Source organism: Sceloporus occidentalis, unplaced genomic scaffold (assembly GCF_023333645.1).
Source record: "Sceloporus occidentalis isolate IW3139 unplaced genomic scaffold, rSceOcc1.0.p SCAF_1, whole genome shotgun sequence".
Classification (NCBI taxonomy): Eukaryota; Metazoa; Chordata; class Lepidosauria; order Squamata; family Phrynosomatidae; genus Sceloporus; species Sceloporus occidentalis.
In genome coordinates this window covers 202,566,898-202,588,276 of record NW_028316981.1, presented here as the reverse complement: position 1 = coordinate 202,588,276, position 21,379 = coordinate 202,566,898, and the positions used below count along the sequence as shown (strand labels likewise).

General features: G+C 39.7%; 1 protein-coding gene across 4 annotated transcripts in view; it reads left to right on the top strand.

Moving 5' to 3' along the window:
• Nucleotides 1-4,001: 4,001 nt before the first annotated feature.
• Nucleotides 4,002-21,379, top strand: part of LOC149323243 (FSD1-like protein) — a 37,615-nt gene continuing 20,237 nt past the window's right edge. For all 4 annotated transcript variants that reach the window (XM_089488634.1, XM_089488633.1, XM_089488632.1 and 1 more), the window contains exons 1-4: nucleotides 4,002-4,063; nucleotides 12,738-12,833; nucleotides 14,006-14,137; nucleotides 18,327-18,428. In XM_089488634.1, the coding sequence (XP_089344760.1) occupies nucleotides 4,049-4,063; nucleotides 12,738-12,833; nucleotides 14,006-14,137; nucleotides 18,327-18,428 (345 nt within the window). In that variant the 5' untranslated portion in view covers nucleotides 4,002-4,048. The remainder of the gene's footprint in view (nucleotides 4,064-12,737; nucleotides 12,834-14,005; nucleotides 14,138-18,326; nucleotides 18,429-21,379) is intronic.

Here is a 21,379-nt window from a genome sequence, read left to right as displayed (position 1 = left end):
TACTGAACAAACAGGGTTTTCTGTTGACTTAGTGAGGTGATCTTCGCTCTCTCTTCTCTGCAGGGAATTAAGCCACAGCATCAATGCCCTGCTGCCCAGGTACATGCCCGACATCGAGGCCTTGCTTGACGTCATCCGTCGAGGTGAGTCATGGGAGACACATAGCTGAATGAAAGTACATGTGAAAGGGATCTAGGAGTCCAAGTAGACAATAAGTTGAACATGAGTCAACAGTGCGATGCGGCAGCTAAAAAGTCCAATGCAATTTTAGGCTGCATCAATAAAAGTATAGTGTCTCGATCAAGAGAAGTAATTGTTCCATTGTATTCTGCTCTGGTCAGACCCCACCTGGAATATTGTGTCCAGTTCTGGGCTCCACAATTCAAAAAGGACATTGAGAAACTGGAGCCATGTGTCCAAAGGAGGGCGACGAAAATGGTGAAAGGTCTGGAAACCTTGCCCTATGAGGAACGACTCAGGAGCTGGGGATGTATAGCCTGGAGAAGAGAAGGTTAAGAGGTGATGTGATAGCCCTGTTTAAATATGTGAAAGGATGTCATATTGAGGAGGGAGCAAGCTTGTTTTCTGCTGCTCCAGAGAACAGGACCTGGAACAATGGATGCAAGCTCCAGGAAAAGAGATTCCACCTCGACATTAGGAAGAACTTCCTGACAGTAAGGGCTGTTCGACAGTGGAACACACTCCTTCCTCGGAGTGTAGTGGAGTCTCCTTCCTTGGAGGTCTTTAAGCAGAGGCTGGATGGCCATGTATTGGGGATGCTTTGACTGGATTTCCTGCATGCCAGGGGGTTGGACTGGATGGCCCTTGCGGTCTCTTCCAACTCTATGATTCTATGATTCTATGATTATTTTTAAAAAAACATTTATTTTTTTAAAAAAAATATTATAAGTTAACAACTATATACAAAACATATCACAACAATAAAGCAAAATAAAACAATTCATCTCACAATTTTGAATAGTGTTGTGGGTCTACTTCTTGGGTTTTGTTCAATATAAGTGGTCATTTTAAAAGTCCAGTGTTGCCTTTGTGTAAATCTAGTCCATAATGCCTGTCCAAAGTTTCAGATGAGATGGAAGTTGTCTCCTCTTGTTCTATCTTTGTTTCTAAAGTCAGTGAGTGGGAGCCATTTATCTACAAAAGGTCCAGATTTTGGTTATCTTGTGTAACTTGCCATTCTGTCAGTCTGTTTTTCAAGTAGCCACAGGTCCCAATTTTTGTTTTCTTAATGTTCAACAGCAAGCAGCCTGCCTTTGCCCTTTCTTCAGCTTTCCTTAGTAATTGTTCTAAGTCTCTGATATTTGCCGCTAGTTGTATGGTGTCGTCTGCATATCTTAGATTGTCGATGTTCCTTCCTCCTATCTTGACTCCTCCTGCTTCTGAGTCTAAACCTACTTTTAATATGATATTTTCTGCATCCTTCCCTCAACACTTTGCCAATTGGGAACCATTCAGTTTCTCCATATTCTGTTCCGACAGCTGCCTCTTCTCCTATGTACAGATTTCTCATCAGGACTATCAAATGTAATAGCACTCTGATTTCTTTAAGAACAATCCATATCTTATTGTGATCTATGCATTCAAAGGCTTAGCTATATTCCATAGCACATGCTGATTTTCTTCTGGAATTCTTTGGTGCACTCCATTGGCTGATGTTTGGCTAAGCAACATTAAAATGTGGTCAAGATGACAAATGTGATTAATGAGGAACAACATATCAGACAGGAGAGCCTATGGCAGTTTGTTTTTGCCAGAAGGAAGGGCAAGATTCCTCTTGCTCCTCGCTTTCCCCCCTTGCTGAGTTAATTGAGGAGCTTATCCCATGAACAAATAAACTGGCTTACCTCTTCCGGCTTGAATTCAGGATTTGGGATGTCATATCTCAATCGCTGCATATCTAGCCGGGATGCTGCCGCCTAGATGCATCCCGGGTCGAAGCCTTGCTCAGCTGGCCAATTTTTGAAGTCAGAAGCTCCCCAACTTCAGGACTTCAGGACAGCATGTCCTGATGCATAATGTGTCTTTAGGACCAATGGGACACATTGCAGTGAGTGAAAACTACTTTTGCACTTCAGTTTACACGAATCGAATCACCTGGAATATTGCGTCCAATTCTGGGCACCACAATTCAAAGAGGATGTTGAGAAACTGGAGCATGTCCAAAGGAGGGTGACTAAAATGGTGAAAGGTCTGGAAACCATGTCCTATGAGGAACGACTTAGGGAGCTGGGGATGTTTAGCCTGGAGAAGAGAAGGTTAAGAGGTGATATTATAGCCCTGTTTAAGTATTTGAAGGGATGTCATACTGAGGAGGGAGCTGACTTGTTTTCAGCTGCTCCAGAGACTAGGACCCTGAGCAATGGATGCAAGCTGAAGGAAAAGAGATTCCACCTCAACATTAGGAGGAACTTCCTGACAGTAAGGGCTGTTCCACAGTGGAACAAACTCCCCTGGAGTGTAGTGGAGTCTCCTTCCTGGGAGGTCTTTAAACAGAAGCTAGATGGCCATCTATTGGGGATGCTTTGATTGAGAGTTCCTGCATGGCAGGGGTTGGACTGGATGACCTTTGTGGTCTCTTCCAACTCTATGATTCTATGAATGAAGCTGATTACAAAGGAAGAAAATGGGAAGTGAGAGAAACTAGGACACATTCAAAGCAGCTGAAAAAGCGGGATGACAGAGGATTAATCAGGACAGAGTGTATCTTTTTCAATCTGCCAAGCTGCGAAAATATTATAATTTGCTTATTCTCATCTCACCTGTTCCAGTGCGGTAGCCCCATTGACAGCCATGCACATACACACACATACACACTAAAAGACTGAGAGAGGAAGAGAAAAGGGTGTGTAAGGACAAAGTGAGCTGTGTCTTATAGGATTGTCATAAAGATTACTGAGATGCGTGAAGACCTTTGTCACCTTAAATCAGGCTGTATATCTGCCGTTCTTAGCTTTTAACCGTTAGAAACAACTCTGGAGGTAGTTCAGTATCTTTACCCTTAGGGCTGACAGAAGAGTGCCTTGCAATCTTTTGAGAAATGTATTAGAAAGTAATTACCACTGCAACAATTATAAATCCCATATAAGCTTTCTAACAGCAGAGGAGTGTGTGCAGATGCATGTGACTTCAAGTTGCCTGTCACCTTATGGCAACTGTTTTTTCCTTACTCAAGGAATACTCAAAGGTGGTTTTACCAGTTCCTTCCTCTGAAACATAGTCTGCACCTGGAACTTGCTGGTGGTCACTCAGCCAAGTACTAACCAGGGCTGACCCTTCTTGATTTCCAAGATCAGACAGGATCTGTTGCCTTTAAGATACTAATGCTATTTAATTCACTTATATTATTATTATTATTATTAACCTTTATTTATAAAGCGCTGTAAATTTACACAGTGCTGTACATACAATCTTTTTAATTGGACCTTCCTTTTCCTTTGTTTGTGGGAGAGGGTAAAAGCATATTACGAATTATGGCTTATATAATTTGTACTATGTACTGTGTGTAAATAATAAAGTTTAAAAAATTAAAATAAATTATTTATATATATATATATATATATATATAAACTGCAGTGTGGACATATTTGGAAACACCTCCTCCTGGGCAGAAGTCTGAAATGTAGGGCGCCTCCTGGAAAAGGAGGACACCTGGGTCCTGTTCTAGGAGGCCTATACATTAAACAATATAAATAAAAGTCAATAAATAAACACTTCCCACCAACCACCACTAGGGGAGCTAGTGCGCTAGGAGCAGGGAGAAGCGAAAAGAGGCGGGGCGGCACTGAATGTAAATAGAGGGCGGTTGCTGGGCAGAAGAGTGGCGCGCATGCTCTGTAGGTTAAAGCCGCCCTGGCTGAGCTCGCGGCCTCCCGGCCTCCCACCGCGCATGCTCATTGCAGGGGCGAGGCGGTGGGCGGGGCTTCGCTCTAGTCCTGGGCTGCTGCTCCAGTCCCTTCTTCATTCAGCGTCAGTCAGTCGGTGGCGAAGGAGGGGCGGGTTAGGTGTTCCTCCTCTGTCTCTCTCGGCCATGGAGGCGCAGAAAGTAAGTGGAGGGTGTGGAAGAGGGAGACCCCTTTCCTTCTTTTCTAGAGGGGCGGGTGGGGGGTCTACCTTCCCCTTGCAAAGGTCCCCTCCTCCTTTGCAAAGGAGCAGAAAATGGAGGGCTGGGGGGAATAGAACGCTCGCAGGGTGCGTCCGCACTGCAGAAATAACCCGCTTTTGGCACCAATGCTGCTCTGGGATGCTGGGGGTGGGCGCTTGTTTGGGATGGCACCTGACAGAGAAGGCTGAATATGGCCCCAAAACACACTGCAGGCATAACAATAATAGTAATAGTGATAATAGTACAAATAGTAGTAATGATAATAATATTAATATTAGTAATATAACAATAACAGTATTAATGTTGATATTAATATTAGTAATGTAACAATAACAGTAATAATATTGATATTAATATTAGTAATATAATAATAATAATTAGTAATATAATAAGTTGATAGTAATAATAATTGTAATAATCAAGTTTGACACTGCTATAAATAGTAATAATCCAGTGTTGTGGGGTTCTGGGATTTGTAGTTTGCTGCGGCGCCAGAGCTCTCTGACTGAGAAGGCTAAATATGGTCCAAAACACACTGCAGTAATAATAATAGTAATAGTAATAATCCAGTTTGATACCACTTTAACCTCCACTGCTCCTGTGCTGTGGGGTTCTGGGATTTGTAGTTTGCTGTGGCACCAGAGCTCAGTGACAGAGAAGGCTAAACATCTCACAGAACTAACAGTTCCCAGGATCCCATAGCATTGAGCCAGGGCAGTTAAAGTGGTGTCAAACTGGATTATTTCTGCAATGCAAATGCAGCCAGAGAAGGCTAAAGGTGTCACACAACTACAGTTCCCATGGCAGTTAAAGTGGTGTCAGACTGGGTTATTTCTGCAGCGCGGATGCAGAATATATGCACTGTATATAGTTTATTTGCAGCTCTGTTACATGCACTATATTTTATCAACCTTGTATTGTTTTTATTGTATTATATATATATATGTTTTCCTGTCCTCACTGCAAGGAAGAGGGACCAGGATGGATCCTTTTAAAGTTTTTTCCCCCCAAGGAGGAACAGCAGCATACAAGACTCGCACCCAGGACTCAGAGTGCCTTTGTTTGTCAGGCTGCATCCACACAGCAGAAATAATCCAGGTTGACACCACTTTAACTGCCCTGGCTCAATGCTAGGGCATCCTGGGAATTGTAGTTTTTCATGGCACCAGAGCTCTCTGGCAAAGAAGGCTAAATGTCTCACAAAACTACAGTTCCAAGAATTCCCTAGCATTGAGCCAGGGCAGTTAAAGCGGTCTCAAACTGGATTATTTCTGCAGTGCATATGCAGCCAAGGTCTTTCCCAGGCCCACCTGCTGGAAACCGAAGCTAGGATTTTTGCATGGAAAACATGTAATAATAATAATAACAAATAGTTGTTTTGTGTTGTTGTGGCTTCACCAGAGCCCTCTGACAGAGAAGACCAAATATCTCAAAACTCCATAGCAGTGAGCCAGGGCAGTCAAAGCAATGTCAAACTACATTATTTCTATAGGTAGTGATTCCCAAACTCTGGCTCACCAGGTATTTTGGACTACAGCTCCCAGAAGCCTCAGCCATCTTGGCCAGTGGACTGGGATTCTGGGAGCCATAGTCCAAAACACTTGGAAGGCCATAGTTTGGGAATCACTGCATAGCGCATATGCATCCTCAAAGGGGGAAAGGACAGCGGTGGGCTTCTTATCTTGCTCAAAATGGATGACATTTTGAATTCCTGCTGGACAGAAGGTTGAAATGTAGGACATACCCTGAAAAAAGGAGGACATCTGGTCACCCTGTGAGAGGAGTTCACTTCTGGCTGGGTGAGAAATGACAGGGAAGGAGAGAAAGGTCCTCCTGGGAACGTCTTTTCTCTCTCTCTAGTTTGGGGCATGAGAGCTTTGCAATGTGGGCCACATTCCTGTGCATTATATAGCAATTTGTTATGGGAACACCGGCCTAACAGCAGCAGCAGCAATAGTTGCAATGCTTTTCCTAGGAAGCATTGGAAGTACATGGTTGCCTTTTAAGCGCTGGGGAGGCTGAATGGTGGTGTCTTTGTGTGTGTGTGTGGAGGGGGAGCCATGTTTGGTGTTTCCATAGCTATAGCCAAAGCTGACTTCAAGTGTGCAAAACAAATGTTTTTGTTTTTTGTTTTTAAATTGTCAACTTGGATATTCCCATCTTGCAGGGCCAGTGTGGTGTAGCGGTTTGAGCATTGGACTATGACTCTGGAGTTGTTGCTGTTGGTCCAAAACACGCTGCAGAAATGATCCAGTTTAAGGCCGCTTCAACTGCCCTGGCTCAGTGCTAGGGACTCTCGGGAATTGTAGTTTATCGTGGCACCAGGGCTCTCTGACAGAGGAGTCTCAATGTCTCACAAGACGACAGTTCCCAAGATTCCCTAGCACTGAGCCAGGGCAGTTAAAACTGGATCATTTCTGCAGTACGTTTTGGACCATTGGTGCTGTGTGCATTCATGTCGTTGCCATTTTATGGCAATCCAATAAATTTGTTTGGGGGGGGGGGTCTTCAGAGGTGGTTTGCCATTTCCCTCCTCTGAAGTTGAGAGAGTGACTTGCCCAGGGCCACTTAGTGGGTTTACATGGCTGAGTTCAGATTCGAATCCTGATCTCCAGAGTCACAGACCAGGGCTCAAATCCTCTCTTCAGTATAAAAACCCACTGAGTCACTCTGGGTAAGTCACACTTTTCACAATGGCATTGGCAGACTCCCTCTGAAGAAACTTGCCAAGAAAACCCTGTGATAGCTTTGCCTTGGGGACACCATAAGTTAAAAAAATAATTGGAGGCACACAGCAACAACAGCAAACAGGCATTTCTGCAATCCTCCTCCTCCCACTTCTTTTGTCAAGTCACTTTGTGGCATTTCATAGTAGCCCCAGTAAAGGTATCATGCTGTTTCCACTTTTGTTTGCTGTTGAATTGTAGCACCTGGGTCCAAAACACACTGCAGAAATAATCCAGTCTGAGACCACTTTAACTGGCCTGGCTGAATACTAGAGAATTCTGGAGACATTAGCCTTCTCTGTCAGAGAACTCTGGTGCCAGAATAAACCATAATTCCCAGGATTCCCTAGCACTGAGCCAGGGCAGTTGAAGCAGGCTCAAAATGGATTATTTCTGCAGTGTGTTTTGGACCCTACTTGTCCTATGCTTATTGGTCTTCTTCTAAGTAGCGACAGCCTTGGTGGAATTTACTTCTGAGTAAGCATGGCCAGGCCTTGGAAGGCCAAGGCTGCATCCACACTACAGGGATAGTCCAGTTTGACATCACTTTAACTGCCATGACTCAGTGCTAAGGAATTCTGGAATGTGTAGTTTTGCCAGACAGTTGTGAGCCTTCTCTGTCAGAGAGCTCTGGTGCACGAACAAACTGCAATTTCCAGAATTCCATAGCATTGAGCCATGGCAGTTAAAGTGGGATCAAATGGGATTATTTCTGCAGTGTGGGTGCAGCCCAAGCCAGTTGACTTTGAAATAAGTCCCACTGAGCATCTGTGAAAAAAACTAACTTTTTTCTTCTTCTTTATAAAAGAAACTAACAATAAAATAGTGGTGAAGGATTTCTGTGAAAGAATTTTCCTCTACTAAGGTTGAAGAAGAAGAACATTTTCACGCTGGTAAGGAGCAATCCACAGCTAGTGGATTATTCCCTTTATGTCAGCTGATGGATAACCCACTAGTTGTGAATTGCTCCTTCAACCGCCTTAGAGAGATCATTCGCAATACATATCCACCGGTCATTTTTTTCCTGGTCAGTAAATAGAACCTAACCAGGGATCTCAAAATCTACACCTTTGGGGCTTTATTAGCTATACTGTCTTACTGGTGCCTGGACTTTAACCCTAAATGGAAAGCCTATATCTGATTTGGACACAATATTGATCTGATTAGGACACGATATAAGTAAACTTAAAACTATTTTATTAAAAGAGATTGTTTTAGTGGGAGATTATTTTTGAACCATTGGTCGCATTCCTAGTTTTGTAGAGCAGTACCTAAAGCACCAGATCCCACCTGATCTTGGGAGCTAAGCAGGGTCAGCCCTGGTTAGTAATTGGATTCATTCCTGGTGTTACAGGCTATATTTCAGAGGAAGGCAATGGTGAAACCACCTCTTGAGTTTTCTTGCCTAAGAAAACCCTATAAAATCCATGGGGTTGCCATAAATTGAGAGGCTACTTGAAGGCAGACACCCCCCCCCCCCCCCTAAGAGATACTCTTATGGCCCTTTTGTAAAGCCTTTTGAATAGTTGGAGATAGAAAATGAAGTTTCTGGGGTAGAAGGAAAGAATCTAAGCCAACATTTTTCTGTCTTAACTGCTTTTATTTTTAATTCTCAGCCAATTTTAGCTAAGCTTAGGATAAAACTAGAATAAAAAACCTGTACATTAATAATTTGACTTACTGTACCTATAAAATAAGTTTATTCAATAGCTTAGTAATATTCCTACTGATCAAGCTACTTAAGAATCCTTCAGCGAGTTCATGGCAGAAGATAAAATTTGAACCAGGTATTTCCTGTCTCAGTCCTCATTCTTTTAATTAGTAATACTAATACAGTCAAATCAAATTATTAACATACTTGTATCTTATTCTGCCTTTAAACATTTGTGAAAGACAGCTGATGTTGCCAGCAACCATTACAGCATGGGTGGGCAACTCTAATGTGTCTGGGGGCAGTTTTCTGCCCTGGAAACTGCTGTGGGCTTTATATGCTGTCAAAATGCCAATAGACAGATGAACCAAAGTGACCAGCAGTTGACTTCTGGGTTTGGAAAAAAAATAGTGGTATTTTGCAAATGTTAAACCTGCGAGGGGAGGGGATGCTTTGAAATGCATCTAGCAAATCTGAAGCATGTACACTTTGAAGTGTGACTGAAATGAGTGAGGTTTACTTTTAGGAAAGATCTCCTTCAACCCAGAACATTGGGTTTGCATTGACTATAGCCCCAATAAATATAACCGATATAAACACAAGTAAAAGTCTAAGTCAGATAGCTGTTCTAGGTAAAGTAGATAATTGATTGACTTAACATTCAACAATTATATAAACCAATTTATTAATTCTACTCTAATTGGGATTAGCTACTGGATTTAGGCCAATCTGCATAACATTTCTTTTTTGACTAGGTGAAACCAAAGTAGAACATGTGCATTGTGAACAGCTACCTGATGCATGTGGCAGTTTTGTTCGGCATATTTAAGGAATGTTTTAAAGTGCACAACTATCTTTAATTTTGGTGGCTAAGAAAATGGACAGCTGCATTGACTGACTTTATATTATATGCATTTTGCTTCAAAGTGAGCACATTAAGTTTGTTGAAAGAAATCGGTGAGGCTTAAGAGTCAGTGAATGGGGGTCCATGAAGCAATAGTAGAGACCCCTGAAGAGCATTTGGTTAACTCTAAATTTTGTTTAGTTTTGAGCCATTTGGGTTTGAGACTTAAAGCAGCCATAGGCTAGCAAGAGGAACAATTAGATGTGTTGGCACTCTTCCAGTATATTAAATTGCCATCTCTAACCATGAAATATCATTTGTTAGAGTAGATAATAGATCATGTGACAAGTTAAACATCTTGACTTGATAAATTTAGTATTAGATGAATTCTGAAATGTTACTTACAGAAATAAATAGTATTGGCTTTATTTCTTCTTGTTTGTAACTGTCCAAAAGAGTATTACAGCTTCCATTTTTTGAGTTGTGAAATATTCTTACAATCATGGTATAAATTATTATTTCTGTGTTATTTGCCTGTGTGTGGCATAGTGTTTCCTTGCTACCAGTGGCATAACATCTTGCTGTGCATCATACCAATCTGATAATGGATTAAATGGCTCACTAAAGCATCCTTTCTCTCTCCAACTCTCTGGGGTGACAAAGAGCAGAGTTTATTAGTGCAGAGAGATCTCAGAACTGGAAGGTATTCTTATTCTAGTCAGGAGAAAGCTAATCCTTTAGGATGGCCAGATCCTAATCCGTTTATACTTGATGTCAAGCTGCCATTGTACAATGAACAAACTACTACCTTTGTTTTTCTCAAAAACATATAGCATATAAACAACTGTGTTGGTCTTTTAGAAAGTTCAGAGTTCACAATAAGAGTGTGTTTTGACATTGATCAGTATGATGCCTTCCCTTTCTAATACTTCATTTCCCTCCCTGAAGTTGCAGGTGGCTGTTAGGAGACAAAAGCACAAGCATCTGTTCTTCTCCCCTTCTATAGCTAGCAGCAGCTTCTCAGAGTCATTTTGTCCTGGTGGTACAGGCCTGTTCCAAATGTGACAGATCGGTGTATTATTTGGTAAAGAAGGGGTTAGGCAATTTATGGGTCTCCCACATCATATATACTTCACCTCAGAGGTGTTTTGGGGAGACAACTATATATAGCTGTGTGGCATAGATTTGAGATGGTTGTGTCATGCACTGATGGAGACCAGTGTATATATAATCCTAAATCCCTTTAAAGCTGGTGTTTATATGTGAATATGCTATCCTGATAAAGTAGGACAATGTGCTAGAGAATGGAAGAGGCTCTTATCAATAATTCAGTATGTAGCAAACTGAGCAAGGTTAAATGTGTACCTCTGGAAGAAGTAATATGCTACCATTGCATCAATGGAAGCAAATGCAGATTATCAACTGCACAGATAAAATAGCATAGGTTAATCAAATTATTTAATTTTGGATGCTAGTTCCATGACTAAACTTTCTTGTTTAGATGTAGCAGCTTTTCTGAATTCTAGTGAAGAGCAGGGAGAAAAACATTATAAGAGATAAGTATGGGCTACCTATAAATATTGGTTTAATGTAAGGAAACATTATATTTATTGTGGGTAATGGATATCAGAAATTTGGCTGTTTTTTCCAGGTACCTGGATAGTTGAGACAGATGCCATGTGGATTTTCAAAGAAATAACTTGTTTTTTTACTAGCATTGTATAAATAGTAACAGATATCTTCGCTGAAAATAGCAGCTTTGTTCCAAATCTCAGCAGAAGCTAGTCAGGCCTTCTTTTAAACATTTTATTTCTATACCACCTTTCTCCCAGCATGGGACCCAAGGCAACGTTAATGTGGAAAGGCAAATGTTTCTTCCTGCCTTCTACCAAGCACCTTTACTTCTCTAAGTTAGAAGAGTTTAAAACTGTTTGAAATACACTACTTCAGCGTTAAACAATTAGTAAAGGTCAGTTTAAAAGTAATTGCATTCCTATATTGGGCAGGTGAGGAGTCACTGTAACTCAAGTGAGTTAAAATTACGGGGCTGTAAGTAAGAGCAACTATGTAAATGTGCCTTCACTAATGAGACTGTGCTCACATTTGCTTTCATTTTTTAAAAAACATCATACTCTAGTTTAACAAGTTTCCTTCTCAAACTTTTATTTGTGGAGAAGTGATTGGTAAGTGTAAAATAGCACAGATGGTATGTTTGTATTTTAGGAGTGGCTATATATTGAACTGTCTTGGCACCTTTTCAGATAGAAACCTTTGCCCCCAAATCGGTTATTGCTTCTCTGTTCGTGGAAATAAAACGTTTTCCATGTGGTGGCACTAAATGTGTTCTAATCAAAGTAAGGGAAGGTTTTTCTGACTGAAACAAGCTGACAGTTATATTTATAGGATCTAAGGGTTAGCTGCAGGCCAACACACACATTGCTCATCTAGGGGACTGGCTGGTGGTAAAAGCACTCTGTCAAACCGAGGCAATGTGGTAAAAAATGACAGAAGTGGCAGTACTGCAGAGGCATGGCATATAAAGTCTGAAACTGAATGGGTTTTGAAGATACAATATACCAGAAGCAAAAATTGTTAAACATAGCAGAGCCTTAGGACAGTTGTTAAATTTTGGCTATAAGCAGCTAAAGGGTGTTATTGGGAGGGGGTCTTTTCCATGCAGAAATCCAGTTGATAATTTCTGAAATACGAATATTTATACTCACTAAACATGGGTATTTATTTTTTGCCTCAAGAAAAGGAACTTCCCAGATTTTTGACTATAAGTAAAAAAAGACCTGGAGGCACACAACAACAACAGCAAAAACGGTTACATACATTGTATATACGTTTTATACAACACAAAAATACAGATATGAAGAATTTGATTGGAGAACTTGGAGTTTCTGTGTCACTAGGGTAAGGATTGACAGAAGGTACATTTGGTATTAGGTATCTGGGTGATAAGTAGGACAGCATGGGTTTCAGACCCCTATAGCAGCAACAAAATTACTCTTCTCCCACTAGAAAGGCAGGGTAAAAATATATTGGATAAAATATCACTTTTATTGATATTGAACAATGAAAATGTTATGGATACAAACCATAATTGTGTTTATACTGTGCTTATTGTCTGGGAAGTGTATCCATATTGACTTTGTTATATTACTACTTCACAAAGTTGCAAGTGGTATTACATGCATTCCTGTCTTACAGGTGAGAAAAAATGTTAAAAATGCTACCAACTTGTCTGCCACCATAGGTCTTTGTGGCTGCAGTAGCTGCACAGTCAAACTATGTTTCCAAACAAGTTGCTCACTAGTAATGGCTAGCTGGAAGGCTAACAAGTTGTGTATGAAAAAGGAATGTGTAATGAACCTCTTCTTATTCTTTTAGGAAGCTCTGCAAAGGATTATCTCTACATTGGCACACAAAAATGATGAAATCCAAAATTTCATTGAAACACTAAATCACACTCTAAAAGGTGTACAGGTATGTTGTAAAGATAATGTAAAATACTATGTTCACAGCGAAACATACTATGTTCACAGCTAAACAAACCTCTCTAAATTGGTGCTAAGTTCTTTGTATTTCAGACCAATGGCCAAAAAAACCCCACGAGCCCTCTGAGTTCATTTGTATATTTGCCTTGCATATAAAGAGAGGAATTAGGTTTCAAATGGTTGGTGAGTTGAACCATCCTTGCTTTTATGTGGAATCTGCCATCCTGAGGAGGCAACAGTGCTTTCTCTGCCTGCTCTGTTAACAGGTAAAAAACGAGCTTGCTAGAGAGCACCTGAATGAGCACTAGTTTAAATAGATTTATGTGTCTGCAATATGACCCAGCTAGTTTTGAGCTGAAAAGGTTTGACTTTCATCCATGTGTTTCGGGGATATTGGAGGATGACGCTCACATCTATCTCCAGTTTTAGTCTGTATGTGCTCACAGGGCTACGGTATCTTGCATTAGTTGCCTCTTAATAGTGGTCATAATGCTGTATTTGAACTGGAGTGAAATTGTTCCAAATGTGTCATTATCTGTGTCTTGACTATCACAGAAGGTAATTGTAAGTACAGTGCTCCCTCGGGTTACGAATTTAATTCGTTCCGCGGCGCCGTTCGTAACCCGATACATTTCGCAACCCAAAAAGCCCCGAAAAGCCGCTAGCGGCTAGCGGCGGCTTTTGAATTTCGCGCCGAAACGCGCCGAAAAAATGTTCGTAAGCCGAAAAAATCTTCGCAACCCAGAACAGTTTTTTTAAATCTAAGATTTTCGTACCCCGGAAATTTCGTAACGCGGTGCGTTCGTATCCCGGGGTACCACTGTATACAATATTTAGGATAGTCTCATGTACAGTTATCAGTGCTTCATGAAAAAAGGCAGGATATAAATGTGGTATCTTCTGGAAAGGGGGTAGCAAACCCTACCAAACCAATTATTATGCTAGGTTGTAATTTTCTCTGACTTCTTTTTGGGCCAGACTTACTAAAGCCTTAGATCAAGTCCTACACATATTTATCTCTACATATCAGTATTAACTTGTGGTGCTCTTACATTTAGCATGATGTTTAGGAAATGTAGACTGGCTACTGTTTACAGTTGTGCTGAACAAATCTATGTATTTCATATTGCAGTTCTTATGCAACTTAGTTTATATTTACAGGCTAATTCTTCTAGTGTAATTGCTGAGCTGGATGAGGAGTTTGATGGCTTATATTCAATACTTGATGAGATGAAGGAGAGCATGACAACTAGTATCAAGCAGGAACATGCTCATAAAACCCAAGAACTTCAGGTAACTTCAGATATTAAAATGATTTCTTAAAAATACTGTGTTTCAAAAACTAAGATGTTTACGATGCATCTGAGGAAGTAGACTGAAGTCTATGAAAGCTCATGTTGCCGACTTCTTTCTTTCAGTTAGTCTCAAAGGTGCTACAAGGGCTGTCTAAAAATAAGTTTTAAAAGTTCTATGACTAGTATTTTATTTGTCTTGAACAAATTCATTTAATTTATATTAAATTTTTAACCTGCTTTTGTTCCCTTCTTAGGGTATCACATTTTGTCATTTTACTTACTTGGTAGTCTGTAAGCAAAGGTGTGTCAGTTTCCAAAGGAACTTTGAATACTGTTAAAAGCATACTTGTGTAAAAGTATGGATTTCTATTTAAATATAGCTAGATAAATGAGCATATAAGAATTTTCAGATGTACGTTATAAAAATTCCTGTAACATTCAAGAGTGAAAAAAAGAGAGTACTTGCTGCACCTTTGAGTATGGCTCTTTATTTTAGACTGAGAGCTTTATTTCTAGTGTCATTTTGCTATTGAATGTGGAAAGAAAAGTAAAACACTGTCACTCAAATTTTGCCCTATGTGGCTTATATAAAGACTTGTCAGCTTCAGGCAGGGCAGCAGGAATTTGTAACTATTTCTTTAGTCACTAGGCTATGTTTGCACACTACATTTGTTGTACCTTTGTGGCAGATGTGAACATCTATAAATGAAGAAAATTATTGGTATTGGTGCGTACAGTATGCAAGATATCTATTACTAGATCCTAATGTATAGTATATTCAGCCACATCAACCCAGAAAAAATGCAAGCAAGTATTAGAACAGACAATAACACTAACATGCCTGTGTTAGATAATTGAAAGCCCTTTGTCTGTGGTCTTGCTTTGTACCATGCGTATGTTAAATCCCTATGTCAGCACATTAGTTAAATGAAATGGAAGCCAGTAAGCTTGGATAGCGTGGGCATTCAGAGTAAGATACATGAAAAGTAAATGTTTTATCCAAGGGTTGTTACTGCACTTATCAACTTGGAGCTGGCAAACATGCTCAAGATGTTGATACGTTGTGCTTAAATTTGTTGGCTCCAGTTTTGTGCAACCCACTGGATAATAAAGATACATATGTAGCTGTCCTCATCTGTTCCACAAATTTACTGTGATGAATTCATTTTGGTAATGAGTTGTGTAGTTTTGTTTGGTTCCTTTATCTAATGAAAATGTTTATATCTAAATATAGACAAACTCTGTGTGCCTAGTTGTAATTTAGATTTTCATATAATACGGACTCTGCTGTATTTCTCCAGTGATCAATGCAAGTCTGAATTATTTTGAAACATGCATGAAGCATACCTATAGCATTTAGTTACATAGTGATGTTTCTGGTGGGCTGACAAAGCAGTTAAGTTGGGGGAAAGAGCTTTGCTTTGTGAATTGAGAATAGACTTTCTGACACTAGAAACCTTGTTTGTCAGTACTGTACTGCTGTCTTGAGGAATGTGACCAGGATACTTTAATATTGTATGACTAGATTGTCACTTAATAGCACATGGCATTCCCTGAACCTTAGAGTTAATACAGCAAATGCAGCATAACTGGGTAGAAATGCTGATCTTCTAATGCTGAGCAAACTTAAGAAAAGGCATTCACAACTGATTCGCCTCACAATTAAGAGCCCCCTTATATTATGATCTACCAGGAGCAGATTATATCCCTACTGGGTGTAACAGTTAATTGGCTTAGATAAGTAGTATATTATTTTCCTTCATTATGAATTATTAACTTCAGTAACCTGCAGCATCTGTAGATTTCTCTAGGTTGTATTTGAATACAGCAGACCAAAGTACATCGCACTCACCCAGGGATTTATCAGGTGTGTCTTGCTATGTTTACATTTACACGTACAGCAGTATGGTTGAGTTATTTTTGAGGTGGTTACAGGGTGCATCATTGAGTTGTAGATAAAGGTTCACATGACTGAGTGCTCTTCCGCGGAGAGAGGAGATGCCAGTATTTTAGATAACAATTCACTTGGAGAATAGCATTCTGACATGCTAGTTTTGTGTACATATGATTTATTTTACATGATGTTCTTTTTTTTTTAACCAATGAGGTGGACTTACTCATTCTTCAATATAACAATCTAATAGCACGCTCCCATCCACCTGTGGAAAAGGATGTTCTCCATCTCCTGTTTCTATTAACTTAGCAACCTGGTATATATCACTAAAATACTTGAATGTAGTCTTGTAGCTTCTTTGAGACTAACTGTGTGGAAGAAGGTGTAGCATACGCTCTTATAGACTTGGTGTACTTCCTCATATTGATATTTCAGACTAGCATGGCTGTCTCTCTGTAAAATACTTGAGTTTGGTGTAGGAAGCTGACACTGAACAGAGACATTTAAACATGTAGCACAGTAGGTGAAGGTTTCTGAGAGATAAATGAGAGAAGGAAAATGGTTTTCTTTGGTTACAGAAAGTGATGTGGAACTTACGTTTGAACACTTGCCCATCGTTATATCACAGGGTTCAGTTCTGTTCCCATATTATTTCATAGGAGCATGGAAGAAAATATCTGGGAATTTCAAGTGTATTGTTACCAGAATATGAATGATGTCCAGTTCTATTTTAATTCTTCATCTTGTCACCAAGGAGCTGCTAAAGTTCTGAACTGGTGTCTGGAGTCAGTTTCAGGCTGGTTAAGGTCTAATAAATTAAGATTTAATCCAGAAAACACAGGGATGCCCTTGGTAAGGATACAGGCAGTCATTGTGATAAGAGTTTGGGGTATACATGGAAACTATAGCTAGGAGTCTCCTTATCCAACTTAGGCTGAGGTCACACCTGGCCAGATATGTAGGTTTGATCACTAATTGCAATGGTTTTGCATGGGAAGCCTTTGAAAATCACAGTTGGTCCAGAATGCAGCAGGGGATGCACTCAAGGACAGATTAAAGCAGTTGGTACTGTGGAGAAATTCCAAAAATTGTGCCCCTTTTTGTGTTAGTGAATTCCGCTGTTGGAGTGCTAGGCTTAACTGGCAGCAGATCAGGCTTGACAGCGTCAGGCCATTAGAAACCCTTCTTGGGGTCAGAGCCAATCCCTTTCAGGCCTGAGAAAGGCCAGCATCCTTTCAGCCACAGCAATTGTGGCCAAGGCTAGAATTTCAGTCCACAATGTGCCATTCACCTCTTCACTTTCTTCACATGTGAAAAATGAATCCAGGGTGAGTTGTAAAATTACCAGAGCTTGGAGAGAGCAAGGAAAAAGAGATTTACACTACACTCCCCATCTCAGGAGCACTTATAGCTAGATAGCATCACCATATAAGACACTTTGTGTATGTGCTGATGCATGTGTGTGGGACCTGCCAGCTTCTGAGGGCCCTAAAGCATTTGTTCTAGTTTGCTGGTTGTCCTAGCTCTCATCCTGGGAGAAAGGCTGTATATTAAATAAATAAATCTAGTTTTGGGTGTGCTAGTTATCAGTTTCTTTCCAGGCCCAATTGGAAAGAATTATGATTACCTTTAAAGTTGTAAATAGCTTGGTTGAAGGAAATTTTACAGATCACCTCTTTTCATACCAGCCAATCAGTGCCTTAGGACCTGATAAAATAAGCTGTTCTGGGTATCTGAATGATGGTGGAAGCATATGTCTTTGCCCAGTATTTTGGGCAGTGTTTGTTTGGATGACTTAAATGGAACAGTCCCATGTTGAGTGGTAGTCTGTGTTCTGTAGGTCCTTGAGACTTCTGGCATATGTTACTTTTAGAACAAGTCTGCATATACCTGGTGGCTATGTATAGAGGAGGTGTTTATCTTAGTGCAACAAAAATATCTTGGACAGACCTAGCATAGAACAAGGGGCAGCAGACATGATATAAGAAGTTGCCTTATTCCCCGTTAGACCATTTGTCTATTTGGACCAGTGTTGATCATCGTAGTGGTAGCACTTTTAGGGTCTCAGGCAGAAAGTTCGTATCATGTGCTGCTTGCTGCTTTTTCCTGGAGATGTCAGTAATCAAACCTTGTACCTTCCCAGTGTGAAGCATGTCCTCCACTGCTGAACTATGGCCTCTCACCATAGTTCTGAACAAAACATATAATCGAAAAGGGAGAGCTCTAAAATGAGTTTTCTAATTAATAAACCTGGTACAAGTTTGTATAATTAAGTGTTTGTTTCCCCCCCTAGAGTCAACTTAGCCAATGTAGTAGTGCCCTAGAGAACTCTGAAGAATTGCTGGAATTTGCCACACGGTCACTGGACGTAAAGGACACTGAGGAATTTTCAAAGGTATAAAAATTGCCTAATGTGAGCAAGAAAGGGGATGCTACCTAATAGTATGTTGTCTGTCTGCAACTAACTTAAAATGAATAATACTTTGTGGTAGAACTGTGGGAATTAAGTGGAATCTCTTTAACGTTAAACATTATACTTTAAGTATTTCATGTGGATATAGTAACACTGCTCTGGGAAAATAGAACCACACAAATGATGATTTTGTAGCCAGGTTTAACTTTCATGTATGTACATAAAATAAATTCTGTAGATTGTTTGAAAGAATTATAGAGGTAGAAGACTGGTAAAGAGCTAATGATTGCTGAGGTAGCTGAATTGATAAGTTTTATGATAGCATGTATTGTATTAAAAACATCTTATAGCTTCTAGGATCAAATCAGTATTACTGTTATATATATATTTAATAATTTGCAGAGAACTGTCATTGTCTCTTCAGGCTCAAAAGGTAGAAAGCATGAAAACCATAAAGGCATCAGTGTTACCATATAATAATGTATTGTTGAAGGGGAAAACCTACAAACCAGGAGTGAAGTAGAAAGAGTAATGGGCTGAGAGATTATCAACAAATGCTTGAGATAAACATATAAATAAAATTATCAGTTAGTTTCCATTATAATGTGGTACCAATAATTCTGTAACATGGATTTTTCATGTTGGCTTTTTAATTGCTTTGGGTTGATGTTTTATTTATACTAACAATGCCTATCACTTTTTCCTTATACTTGTTGCCAGATTTTTTTCTTAAATGGAATGGGAGGTGCTTGTTCCATTATGTAATGCTTTAAAACTAACACTTGAAGTAATTGCAAAGTCACACTTGGAATGTTGGCTTCAAGTGTTTGAAGTGAAACCTGTTTTAAAGTTAAAATGTGATTTGATTTGTTTGGCCAGCTTGTTTGGAGATGCTTCGGGTAGCTTACCTAGAAATTAAACCAGAGCAAAAACACAATAGTAAAAGTTGCTTCTTAGATACCCTTTGTTCACATCCCATCTGGCAACCCTTTGTCCTCAATTATTGTCTATCCTAGTTTTTGATTCTGGTTAATTGGTCTTATTCTCTCCTAGATTATAGTTCCTTTCCATCTGCTGCAGTGTTTCCCCTGGACTTTGTCCAGATTCCTGGTCTCCAGTTCCCTGATTATTTCTGCTTTTCTGAGCCTGACAACAAATCCTAATTCTGCTTGTTGCTCCATCCTTTTATGCTTGCCAAATGATCATAGATCCAAAATAATTTGGATTGGTAAATCTTAAATACGTGAGTGCTTGAAAAGTTGCTGTTTCATCACTTTCTGTATTGAAAAGTTCTTTGCTGAGCACAGCCAAATGAAGCTTATTTGGTTTACAAAACTCATGAAACCATTCTCTTGGTGGCCATGTCATATTTAGGTTTTCAGAAGGAATTCTAAAAGTGCCTCAGTTCAAATGAGGAAAGAATCAAGTTGGATAGAGAAGAATCCTGATTGTTGCTGGTCATAGCCAGTATTTGTCATGGCAGTATACTCAGTTTCTTTTTGCTTCATACGGTTGCTATTCTTCACTATTGCGTGATTATCAAAATTAATTACGTAGGTTGTTAAATTTGGCATGAAAAGTAGTTCAACTCTACTTATGGCTAATTGCTGAGGTAGCAGAATATATATAGAAGGCGTTCATTTCCCTTCTAGCTAAATTCATTGAGTAATTTAATCTTTGATCCATTTTCCATTAAATATTTATGCAGTAACCAATTTAAGCAATCGTCGTGTAGACTAGGAATATCAGTGGTCTGGTTGAAGATGGTAGAAGAAAATAGCTTGGAGGGTTTTTGTCTAGTACATAAGAGATGACAAGCAACTGAACTGCAATTATGTAAAGTTCACTGTGTGGCCTTAGGGAAGTCACTGTGGTTTTTTGTACCTTAGATGCAATGATTGTAATTAGAAAATTCTTCGTATACTGAAAGTATAGAAATTAGTGTTTCTTCTTCATCCATCACACAATCTGCATCTTTGATAAATGTCATATTGCCTTGTTGCCAGTGCTATAGTGATTAGTTTTGAGTGCAGGCCTTCATCCTGATACTCTTTAGACACACCTCCAGGGAGGGGGAAATGCAAGCAGCTCTGTTGCTCTGCCTGTATATCTGTCTATCTATTGAAAACATTTCTACCAGTTTTTATCACTTTGTCTGTAAAGCTAATGGGTTTTGCTCAGTCAGGAGCCACCACTAAATATTTTGATTGCACAGAGATAGCTATTACAAATACATTATGACTAAGAAAATCCCTTGTTTCTCAAGCTTCTGTAGGGATTGCCCATTGATTCAGAAAGAACACAAGTGTGTGGGTGTGTATCAGAATAAGTACTCCTCTGCTAATGAAAAAGTCCCAGGGCTTCAACACCATGAACTGTGGCTCTGCTACACCATTGCTTGTTGCATTATACATTTAATGCTGAAAGCCTCGTCAGACATCTGAAATCTCAGTCAGGAAAGCTCTATCTTTAATAATCTCCTCCATCCCACATGGTTATCTCATGAGTTAAGACACTGCACTGTGGTGATTGAGGGGTATTCATTCTACTCTTTTGTTTAGTATATACATAAAGAACTAGTTGCTTGATTCACAGAGGGCAACAGATTTCTTTAAAAATCAGACTTTTGTTGACAGGAGGAGGTTCTGACTTTTTTGGCATTCTTTTTGACTTGGAAAATCATAGCAAGCAGTTATGACTGACAGGATTTTTATTTAGTTCTTTGGCAGCACCCTACAACAAGAAGCCATAATATTTCATAAGGTTCCTCCGACCCCAAGGAAATTTTGTAGCCTGGCTACTATCTTTCTTTAAGAGTCTGAACATGCTCACTAGAATATAACAGCTTTTGGGGGTGTTTTGCAGTGTCTTACAATGTATAATGGTAATCTGCCCATTTTGAGCTGCTAATTATTTATTTAATTATTTTATTT